At 53.0% G+C, this 12,415-nt stretch overlaps 1 protein-coding gene across 2 annotated transcripts in view; it reads right to left on the bottom strand.

Moving 5' to 3' along the window:
* Positions 1 to 1,193: 1,193 nt before the first annotated feature.
* brf1b (BRF1 general transcription factor IIIB subunit b) overlaps positions 1,194 to 12,415 on the bottom strand; it is a 465,668-nt gene continuing 454,446 nt past the window's right edge. For both annotated transcript variants that reach the window (XM_086002586.1, XM_086002587.1), the window contains 3 exons: positions 12,067 to 12,118; positions 3,449 to 3,620; positions 1,194 to 2,033 (listed from right to left, as the gene is read on the bottom strand). In XM_086002586.1, the coding sequence (XP_085858712.1) occupies positions 1,996 to 2,033; positions 3,449 to 3,620; positions 12,067 to 12,118 (262 nt within the window). In that variant the 3' untranslated portion in view covers positions 1,194 to 1,995. The remainder of the gene's footprint in view (positions 2,034 to 3,448; positions 3,621 to 12,066; positions 12,119 to 12,415) is intronic.

Below are 12,415 nucleotides of genomic sequence, written 5' to 3'. Positions count from 1 at the left end.
CAGATTATCTGCTTATCACATGGCTGTTTGTGGGAGCTTGCTGTGCACAAATTGGCTGCCGCGTTTCCTACATTACAACAATGACTACACTTCAAAATGTATTTAATTGACTATAAAGTGCTTTGGGAAGTCTTGAGGTCGAGAGAGGCGTTATATATATGCAAGTTCTTTATTCCACAAAAAGTATTGAGAATAGACTCACCGCACGCCTCCAACCGCAGTTCAAGAATTTTAATGTTTTTTCTGCATTTTGTAACTTCCTGACAGAAGATTGCGAGTCACAGCCACACAGTGCGTTGGGCAAAGGGAAGGGGAGGGAGGGAGGTGGCTGTTGTTGTCATCACTAAGCTCTTTGCTACATTGATATTAATACTTGATTAGAGCCGGGGGGGGGGGGGGGGGGGGGGGGTAATTATTATTTTCAATCGCCGATCAAAAATCAGGTGATGGGTGAATCGGCAGTTTGTCCGACTTCAATGAAAAAGGGGTGTTTAACGGGTTTCCAAATCACCATCACCTGTGATGAAAGTTAAAATGACCCCCCAATATATGTGACTGGTGTGCGGTGCACTTCGATTCCAGCTCACCGTACTCTATTCTCTCCTGTTTGGAAGGACACAATCTACACCCACACTGCTGGCTGTTTTCTCCACTGTTTCAATGGGTGTGAAAACCTCACACCCCCAACCTGTTAATTCTTCACTGAAATCCCAGTGACAACACGGATGCTCGCTACCACACACAGTTCTTTGTGGATAGCTAGATTCAACAGCTTTCTTTTGGCAAAACCGAAGGAGCTGCAGTTGTGTACAGAATGAGCAGTGTATGTAATCCGTTATTAGAGGACGATCATTGTGGGAAAAGAGTTCTGTGCACACTTCATATTTCACAGAGAAGAGGCAAGTGTTTGATATATGGAATGGCTTAATGTATTAGATGTCACATGCTCTCCACGCATAGCTGTGGCAATTACTGGCTGGGCACATTCTCAAACACGCACGCACACACAAACTGCTGAAATCAAGGTATACACCTAATCCGTAAAGTCCTTGCTCACCCTTCATTGGTACAATACTAACTCCCCTGAGCTTTCTTTTTTATTATGTATTTTTTTTTTTAAAAAGGGGATAAAAAAAGCACTGCCCCTGTGGAATGAACAGAAAAGATTCCAAAATGACTCAAACCAGTGAATCCATAAATAAACAATCAGCAATTTATACAGAGGCCATCGGTTTTCTCCCTGTGAATCGAAGCCTACAGCCAGGGCCCTCCCTTCCAGCCCGGTTCCCGGCCCGTCCCACGACCGCAACAACTTAATACCCAACATAATTGATCATTTCCAGCACGGTTCCGAGCGGCAAATTGGACCCTCAGCGGATTACACGACGGCAGTTTCTTCCAGCGCTCATTTTCATCAGGCCGGCCAGGCTTCCGTGACCTCTCCTTCACTTTGGTTTGTTCGGAGGTCACGGAGCCACCCTGCGGAGAGGCGCTGTGTGCCGCCAATCCCCGCAAAAAAGTCAGGCCCTTGGCGGGGTGGGCGAGCAGAGCTTTGTACGTCCAGGTTGGCATTCCAACATGCCAACACCAGCGCCTCAAGTTTACAAACCACCCCACCCGAATGTCTCAGCTCCGCTTCTCCACAGAATGTTAAGTACACAGAAATATAAAACTAAATTATACAAATTAACTGTAATAAATAGCAAATTCTGTACAAAAATAAACAACAACAAAAAATAAATCAAAAAGCCAAGGGTCATCGTTTCACTTTCAAATGGATCCCGAACAAAAAAATTCTTCAGTCGCGAGTACTTGAAAAGCTCCATCGCATCGCCAACATTCTGTCCCGGCCACAGACACTCCCTGGCTTTAAGAGACTGCTTTCTCGTCGCGAGAGGGAGAGGGATTCTGCCAGCAAGCTGTCTGCCATGAAACGCCCAGGAAGTGTTCCCACATTCCGACTCCGACGCTCCTTCAGGAAAGTGCCGAGATGTCTTAGAATCCCTCGTCCTCCTCCATTTCAAAGCCGTAATCTTGAACAGAATAATAGCATTTCAGCATCCAAGAGTGAAAGTTCTCTCTTATATAATAACCTCAACCACCCCCACCCCCACCCCAGTTTCTATCTTTCCTCCTCTCCTCAAGGCATCGACACAGGCTGAGCTACAGGTCTGCGGACACCAGTTGCCCTCCGAAACTCACCCAAGTGGCCAATTCTGACATATTTATATTGCATTTCAAACAGGAAAATGTCCCGAGGCACTTTGCAGCCGAGTGTCAGCGGGCTATTCCACTGCTTGAGGCGACAGGATCAAGAACACTCTTGTCCTTGCCTGATGCCCACACATGTACCTGCCGGCAAGGTCAACAGGAATAGTGACGAGCAACAGGAATAGAAGCTGATTCTAGGAACGCTGAGCACTCCCAGCGCCTGCCTGCCCCGAGATCACCGACTATAAAGCTCACTGTCCCGACTGGTTTATGCCTCTCACCCACCAAGTTAGATTGTCTGCTTGGGACCGGCCAACTGGCTCTTCAAACTTGCAACTATCATATTCTTGCATAAAGAGTCATCTTATTCACCTGATCGCACACGAGCCTGGGGCAGGAGGCCGTGGGGTTTGAGCCCCGCCGTGCACTTCAGCACATAACCTAAACTGCCACTCGGCACACTGCTGGGGGAGTGCTGCATTATCGGAAGTGCCGTCTTTAAACAGAGCATCCGCCTGCCTCCCCACCGTCTCACCATATCCCTCAACCAGGAACTAAAATCAACTGATTATCCTTCACTTTTTAATCATTTTACAGAGAATGAAGGAAAGATTGGGACATACACCTGGGATTAAGGTGGAAGCTGAAATATCATAAACAAGCTTTAAAAAAAAAAAAATTATTGTAAAACCATGGAATTTTTATCCTAATGGAAAACTTTGACATTCCACAAATATAAAATGATTTTTTCAGGGCCAGAACAGTTGTTCAGCTGTCAGGACGCCGTTAAAAACCCAGTTACACCTCTCAGCAAGGCTTCACTTTTTTCGGGGCTGTTAACAGCGATAGTCCAGCAAAAAAGGGACGTTTTCATGAAGAACTGTGACTTGAACTGATTGCGAGCTCCAGGGAGTTCAACAGCGGAGCCTGTGGAGAAGCGCTGAATCACTGACAGCAACTTCTGGATTTCCGCGTTTCTCTGCGTGTGTGTGACTCCAGAAGTTGCTGTCAGTTTGAGAGGAGTAATGGTGGTGAACAGCGACAGTGTCACTGTCATTACTACCGCAAATTACAGCCCAACATCTGTTAATGGTCCTTCACTAGTCATTTATTCTGAAAATTAATTAACCTTTGGTTGAAAAGCATGGCTTACTTCCCTTGTTACTTCTAAAGTCCTGATTTAACTTTTCTTTCCTTCTGGACAATTATTCAGGGAGAATTTTATTTTAATACCCACCATTTCCACCTATCAGCTGCAGCGCGCTAACGCAGTTCTCCTCCTCCTCCTCCACCTCCTCCTCCTCTTCGGCCTCCTCCTCATTATTATATACCACAGGACCGCTCTCTACCAGCACTGCAGCCGGCTGATCTGCCTGAGTGTCAAGAGATCCCGAATCTGGAGCAGAAGTCTGCAGGAGATATAAAAACAAAAATAAATCACACTGTCAGCACAGTGACAGCCCCCACACACCGGGGACACTCAGCACAGTGACACCCCCCACACACCGGGGACACTCAGCACAGTGACAGCCCCCCACACACCGGGGACACTCAGCACAGTGACACCCCCTACACACCGGGGACACTCAGCACAGTGACAGCCCCCACACACTGGGGACACTCAGCACAGTGACACCCCCCACACACCGGGGACACTCAGCACAGTGACAGCCCCCACACACTGGGGACACTCAGCACAGTGACAGCCCCCACACACCGGGGACACTGAGCACAGTGACACCCCCCACACACCGGGGACACTCAGCACAGTGACACCCCCCACACACCGGGGACACTCAGCACAGTGACACCCCCCACACACCGGGGACACTCAGCACAGTGACACCCCCTACACACCGGGGACACTCAGCACAGTGACAGCCCCCACACACCGGGGACACTCAGCACAGTGACAGCCCCCACACACTGGGGACACTCAGCACAGTGACACCCCCCACACACCGGGGACACTCAGCACAGTGACAGCCCCCACACACCGGGGACACTGAGCACAGTGACACCCCCCACACACCGGGGACACTCGGCACAGTGACAGCCCCCACACACCGGGGACACTCAGCACAGTGACACCCCCCACACACCGGGGACACTCAGCACAGTGACAGCCCCCACACACCGGGGACACTCAGCACAGTGACACCCCCCACACACCGGGGACACTGAGCACAGTGACAGCCCCCACACACCGGGGACACTCAGCACAGTGACACCCCCCCACACACCGGGGACACCCCCCACACACCGGGGACACTGAGCACAGTGACAGCCCCCACACACCGGGGACACTCGGCACAGTGACAGCCCCCACACACCGGGGACACTCGGCACAGTGACACCCCCCACACACCGGGGACACTCAGCACAGTGACAGCCCCCACACACCGGGGACACCCCCCACACACCGGGGACACTCAGCACAGTGACACCCCCCACACACCGGGGACACTCAGCACAGTGACGCCCCCACACACCGGGGACACTCAGCACAGTGACAGCCCCCACACACCGGGGACACTCAGCACAGTGACAGCCCCCACACACCGGGGACACTCAGCACAGTGACAGCCCCCACACACCGGGGACACTCGGCACAGTGACAGCCCCCCACACACCGGGGACACTCAGCACAGTGACACCCCCCACACACCGGGGACACTCAGCACAGTGACACCCCCCACACACCGGGGACACTGAGCACAGTGACAGCCCCCACACACCGGGGACACTCAGCACAGTGACACCCCCCCACACACCGGGGACACCCCCCACACACCGGGGACACTGAGCACAGTGACAGCCCCCACACACCGGGGGCACTCGGCACAGTGACAGCTCCCACACACCGGGGACACTCAGCACAGTGACACCCCCCCACACACCGGGGACACTCAGCACAGTGACACCCCCCCACACACCGGGGACACTGAGCACAGCGACAGCCCCTCACACACCGGGGACACTCGGCACAGTGACAGCCCCCCACACACCGGGGACACTCGGCACAGTGACAGCCCCCCACACACCGGGGACACTCAGCACAGTGACAGCCCCCACACACCGGGGACACTCGGCACAGTGACAGCCCCCCACACACCGGGGACACTCGGCACAGTGACACCCCCCCACACACCGGGGACACTCAGCACAGTGACAGCCCCTCACACACCGGGGACACTCGGCACAGTGACAGCCCCCCACACACCGGGGACACTCAGCACAGTGACAGCCCCCACACACCGGGGACACTCGGCACAGTGACAGCCCCCCACACACCGGGGACACTCGGCACAGTGACACCCCCCCACACACCGGGGACACTCAGCACAGTGACAGCCCCTCACACACCGGGGACACTCGGCACAGTGACAGCCCCCCACACACCGGGGACACTCAGCACAGTGACAGCCCCCCACACACCGGGGACACTCAGCACAGTGACAGCCCCCACACACCGGGGACACTCGGCACAGTGACAGCCCTCCACACACCGGGGACACTCAGCACAGTGACACCCCCCACACACCGGGGACACTGAGCACAGTGACAGCCCCCACACACCGGGGACACTGAGCACAGTGACACCCCTCACACACCGGGGACACTGAGCACAGTGGCACCCCCCACACACCGGGGACACTCAGCACAGTGACACCCCCCACACACCGGGGACACTGAGCACAGCGACAGCCCCCCACACACCGGGGACACTCAGCACAGTGACACCCCCCCACACACCGGGTACACTCAGCACAGTGACAGCCCCCACACACCGGGGACACTCAGCACAGTGACACCCCCCACACATCGGGGACACTGAGCACAGTGACACCCCCACACACCGGGGACACTGAGCACAGTGACACCCCCACACACCGGGGACACTGTCAGCACAGTGACCCCCCCCACACACCGGGGACACTGAGCACAGTGACAGCCCCCACACACCGGGGACACTCAGCACAGTGACAGCCCCCCACACACCGGGGACACTGTCAGCACAGTGACAGCCCCCACACACCGGGGACACTCAGCACAGTGACACCCCCCACACACCGGGGACACTCAGCACAGTGACAGCCCCCCACACACCGGGGACACTGTCAGCACAGTGACAGCCCCCACACACCGGGGACACTGTCAGCACAGTGACAGCCCCCACACACCGGGGACACTCAGCACAGTGACAGCCCCCCCACACACCGGGGACACTCAGCACAGTGACAGCCCCCACACACCGGGGACACTCAGCACAGTGACACCCCCCACACACCGGGGACACTCGGCACAGTGACACCCCCCCACACACCGGGGACACTCGGCACAGTGACAGCCCCCACACACCGGGGACACTCGGCACAGTGACACCCCCCCACACACCGGGGACACTCGGCACAGTGACAGCCCCCACACACCGGGGACACTCGGCACAGTGACAGCCCCCACACAACAGGAGGAGGCCATTCAGCCCCTCGAGCCTGTTCCCCCATTCAATGAGATCATGGCTGATCTGTGATCTAACTCCATCTACCCGCCTTTGGCCCATAACTCTTAATACCTTTGGTTAACAAATAACTATCAATCTCAGGTTTAAAATTAACTATTGACCCAGCATCCACTGTTGCTTGTGGAAGAGACTTCCAAACTTCTATCACTCTTTGTGTAGCAGTGTTTCCTAACTTCAGTCCTGAAAGGCCTGGTTCTAATTTTTAGACTATGTCCCCTAGTCCTCGACTCACCAACCAGCGGAAATAGTTTCTCTTTGTCTAGCCTATCAGTTCCCCTTAATATCTTGAAAGCTTCGATCAAATCACCGCTTAACCGTCTAAATTCCAGGGAAAGCAGCAATAGTTTGTGTAATCTCTCCTCGTAATTTAACCCTTGGACTCCAGGTTAATCTACGCTGCACTCCCTCAAAGGCCAATCTATCCTTCCTAAGGTGTGGTGCCCAGAACCAAACACAGTGCTCCAGGCGTGGTCTAACCAGGGCTTTGTATAGCCGTAGCCACAGCGACTGCAGACACACCAGATGGAAGAGTTGAATGAGGCAGCTCGCTGGGAGGGAAGCAGACCCCACAATGCATTGCCCAGCTAATGGCATGGACGACAATTACGCCCCATTTCTAAAAGCTGCCCTTGCCTAAGGAAGAGGAACCAACAGAGTGACCATAGGCTCAGTGGTAGCTTTCCCATAGGCTTCATTTTAAGGTATACCTGGTACTGCTCCTGGCACGGGCTTCTTATACTCCACATTGAACCAGGATTGGTCTTGTGGCTTGTTGATCATTCCAGAGTGAGAGATGTGCCGGGCCATGAGGTTACAGATTGTGGTGGTATACAATTCTGCTGCTGTTGATTGCCCCCAGCGCCCAATGAATGCCCAGTTTTGGCCTACTAAATCTGTCCTTAGCCTGTCCCGCTTTACGCGGTGGTAGTGCTACATTACATGATGGACGATGCCCTCACAGTGGACATGAGACTTTATCTTCATAAGAAATGTGCGGTGGTCACTTGTGCCAATGCTATCGGTGACAGGCAGGTTGGTGAGGATGAGGCCAAATCGGTTACTTCCTCATGTTGGTTTACTCACAACGGGATGCAGGCCTAGTCTGGCAGCTATGTCCTTCAGGGCCCAGCCAGCTGGGTCAGTGGCATGACTACTGACGGCTCAGACTGAAGCCCCACCCAGAGTAAATTCAAAGCCTTTGCTTCCCTCAGAGCAGTCTCCAAGTGACGTTCAACATGGAATAACACTGATTCATCAGTAGTGGGGTGGTGATGAACAGGACGTCTCCTTGGCTTTGCTTGACCTGGAGCCATGAGACTTCATGGGATCCAGAGGCAATGCTGAGGGCTCCCAGGGCCACTCCAAGCTGACAGTATATTCACTGTGGCATCACTGTGGGTTTATCATGCCGGTGGGACAAGGCACACCCAGGGATAGTGATGGCAGAGTCTAGGATGTTGGCCGATGGGAATGATTCTGTGAGTACAACTATGTCAGGCTTTTGCTTGTACAGTCTGCGGGACAGCTCTCCCAGCTTGGCACCAGCCCCCAGCTGTTAGTGAGGAGGACTTTGCAGAGTTGACTGGGCTGGGATTGCCCAAGTCTAATCTTCAGACGGTGCCTGGGTCGTTGCCAATAGCTCCATCTGGTTTCCTTCTCTGTGCTGAACTTTGCAGCCATTGGTTCTATGGTTCCCAAAGCTCTCCACCACTGGGGGTTTTCCTCGCCTCGTGTCTGGGTCTGTTGTAAATTAATTGATAGAGATTGATCGCTGTGATTAGTCAAAAACTCCATTATCGTTGGATCATGGGACTGCCAGGACGGTCAAAGGTGAACTAGAGGGACCCTGGACTTTTCTCATCTAGCAATTCCTATGTTTACCACTGGGCGGCTGGTTAGGCCACTACAGAGGACACAGGAGTCAAGCACACGGGGGTTCTTTGAGCTGTTGTGACACATATATCGGATGCTTTGGATAGACCGTGGATTTGGACAGAGTCAAGGGTGATCGAGGGCAAAAGCGTGAAAAAGGAAACCACAGTTGTTGAGCTGCCGTCAGCGATGGAGATATGGACATGTGCAGTATGGGGTACGGTAGCATAGTGGTATAAGAACATAAGAAACAGGAGCAGGAGTCAGCCAATCGGCCCCTCGAGCCTGCTCCGCCATTCAATAAGATCATGGCTGATCCAATCTTGGCCTCAACACCACTTTCCCGCTCTCTCCCCATACCCCTCGACTCCCCTGTAGTTCAAATGTCTGTCAATCGCCGCCTTGAATATATTCAGTGACTCCACCTCCACAGCTCTCCGGGGTAGAGAATTCCAAAGATTCACGACCCTCAGAGAAGAAATTCCTCCTCATCTCCGTCTTAAATGGACGACCCCTTATTCTGAAACTATGCCCCCTAGTTCTAGATACCCCCCATTAGGGGAAACATCCTCAGCATCCACCCCGTCAATCCCCCTCAGAATCTTATATGTTTCAATAAGATCACCTCTCATTCTTCTAACTCCAATGAGTATAGGCCCAACCTGCTCAACCTTTCTGACTCGTAATCCAGAAACCCGGATTAATGATCTGGAGACGGCAAGTTAAAATCCCACCACGGCATTAGGGAATTTAAATTAAATTAATTAAATAAATCTGGAATAAAAAGCTAGCATCAGTAATGGTGACCATGAAACTATCTGATTGTCGCAGAAACCCCATCTGGTTTACTAATGTCCTTTAGGGAAGGAAATCTGCTGCCCTTACCCGGTCTGGCCGATATGTGACTCCAGACCCATAGCAATGTGGTTGTCTCTTAACTGCCCTGTGCCACTCAGTTGTATTCAAGAAGGCGGTTCACCACCAACTTCTCAAGGGCAATTAGGGACGGGCAGTAAAAACTGGCTTTGTCAGCGATGCCCACACCCCATGAATGAATAAAAAGTACTGCCTCTCCCTGTATAACACTTAGCAATATATCATAATTCAGCAGCTGAGATCTGGTTCAAGAGTCACACACGTGCACGGACATGCATTCCAGTCCCTGACCAGAAACCCTGGCTGATTTAATTCACCTCACTTGGGCCAGTTGTGATCTGATGTGATCAGGTAACTCCGTGCAGGGACTAAGCCGAGCACCTTGCTGGTCTCTTGGGCTCAGTACCACGCTGGGCTACCATTTACACAGAGGGTAAGGGGTTGCAGAGAGATGCAGACATCTCTCGCTCTCTGCAATATTTAGGAAGGGGTGACAAATAAACAGTGCGCAGTTTCCCTTTAATTCTTACTAATTATCACAGACACCAACAGTCTGTCACATCAGGAAAAACGTGTGCTTATCTCCAGTAATGAGCAGCAGTCATTGCATAAAAAGCAATTCCCAAGGCACTTTATGAGCCTGTGTCTGAGAATTAAAATGTAGTTTAATTCTGATTAAAATGAAGCAATGCAAATTAAATCATTAGGGTTTTTTTTTAAACTAACTTATTAAGGATGTACACACATAACAAAACAATCACACTTTTATGACTTATTTATTTTTACAGATGAAAAAGACCCTTGGCAGCACGTGAAGTGCGTGTGAGCACAGAGTGAACAGGAAAATCAGAAGAATCGCACCTCCGGCTCAATGAGCTTACACGGTGAGGAGTGAGCCCCACAGCACTGAACCCCAACAAGAGCAGTCCCACAGCACTGAACCCCAACAGGAGCAGTCCCACAGCGCCGAACCCCAACAGGAGCAGTCCCACAGCACTGAACCCCAATAAGAGCAGTCCCACAGCACTGAACCCCAACAGGAGCAGTCCCACAGCGCCGAACCCCAACAAGAGCAGTCCCACAGCACCGAACCCCAATAAGAGCAGTCCCACAGCACCGAACCCCAATAAGAGCAGTCCCACAGCACTGAAACCCAATAAGAGCAGTCCCACAGCACTGAACCCCAACAAGAGCAGTCCCACAGCACTGAACCCCAACAAGAGCAGTCCCACAGCACCGAACCCCAACAAGAGCAGTCCCACAGCACCGAACCCCAACAGGAGCAGTCCCACAGCACTGAACCCCAACAAGAGCAGTCCCACAGCACTGAACCCCAACAGGAGCAGTCCCACAGCACTGAACCCCAACAGCAGTCCCACAGCACTGAACCCCAACAGGAGCAGTCCCACAGCACTGAACCCCAACAGGAGCAGTCCCACAGCACTGAACCCCAACAACAGCAGTCCCACAGCACTGAACCCCAACAAGAGCAGTCCTACAGCACTGAACCCCAACAACAGCAGTCCCACAGCACTGAACCCCAACAAGAGCAGTCCTACAGCACTGAACCCCAACAGGAGCAGTCCCACAGCACTGAACCCCAACAGGAGCAGTCCCACAGCACTGAACCCCAACAACAGCAGTCCCACAGCACTGAACCCCAACAAGAGCAGTCCCACAGCACTGAACCCCAACAAGAGCAGTCCCACAGCACCAAACCCCAACAACAGCAGTCCCACAGCACTGAACCCCAACAAGAGCAGTCCCACAGCACCGAACCCCAACAGGAGCAGTCCCACAGCACCGAACCCCAACAGGAGCAGTCCCACAGCACTGAACCCCAACAAGAGCAGTCCCACAGCACTGAACCCCAACAAGAGCAGTCCCACAGCACTGAACCCCAACAAGAGCAGTCCCACAGCACTGAACCCCAACAGGAGCAGTCCCACAGCACCGAACCCCAACAAGAGCAGTCCCACAGCACCGAACCCCAACAGGAGCAGTCCCACAGCACCGAACCCCAACAAGAGCAGTCCCACAGCACTGAACCCCAACAAGAGCAGTCCCACAGCACTGAACCCCAACAGGAGCAGTCCCACAGCACTGAACCCCAACAGGAGCAGTCCCACAGCACCGAACCCCAACAAGAGCAGTCCCACAGCACCGAACCCCAACAAGAGCAGTCCCACAGCACTGAACCCCAACAAGAGCAGTCCCACAGCACTGAACCCCAACAGGAGCAGTCCCACAGCACTGAACCCCAACAGGAGCAGTCCCACAGCACTGAACCCCAACAGGAGCAGTCCCACAGCACCGAACCCCAACAAGAGCAGTCCCACAGCACCGAACCCCAACAAGAGCAGTCCCACAGCACCGAACCCCAACAAGAGCAGTCCCACAGCACTGAACCCCAACAAGAGCAGTCCCACAGCACTGAACCCCAACAAGAGCAGTCCCACAGCACTGAACCCCAACAAGAGCAGTCCCACAGCACTGGACCCCAACAGGAGCAGTGCTGTCAGGAGAGGAAGGGAAAATTGGATTTGAAATGAAGAAATAAAAACTGAGCAAAGGCATGTTACCTGGTCGGTCGCTGGCTTTTTCGAAGGTACTGGAGAAATCAGTGGTCGAAGTCTGGAATAGGAAGGAGAGTAAGATTTTCAATTGGTTTTCAGTTAGATCCTTGAATGGTCAGACAGAGCGGGCTGAATTGTGCAATTAAAGAGCACCATTGTGTACCTTTCGTTTCAAGCTAAACCAGGACCAGTGCCCATTCATTCATATTTGATTAGAATTGTTCGTTAAAAGCTTTCTCTCACAAACATTTCTAATCAAAGTGTGATAAGTGTTTCAAATAACCTGTTAGGCAGTATATTAGAGGTGTTCCAGAGTTACTGTGCTAGAGGGAGGGGCGTCGATGGGTTAGTGTAC

This window comes from Somniosus microcephalus, chromosome 12 (assembly GCF_052327205.1).
Source record: "Somniosus microcephalus isolate GS21.2 chromosome 12, FLI_Smic_1.0, whole genome shotgun sequence".
In the NCBI taxonomy this organism is placed as follows: Eukaryota; Metazoa; Chordata; class Chondrichthyes; order Squaliformes; family Somniosidae; genus Somniosus; species Somniosus microcephalus.
Note: the sequence above shows the minus strand (reverse complement) of the source record. Positions and strands in the feature narration are given on the sequence as shown.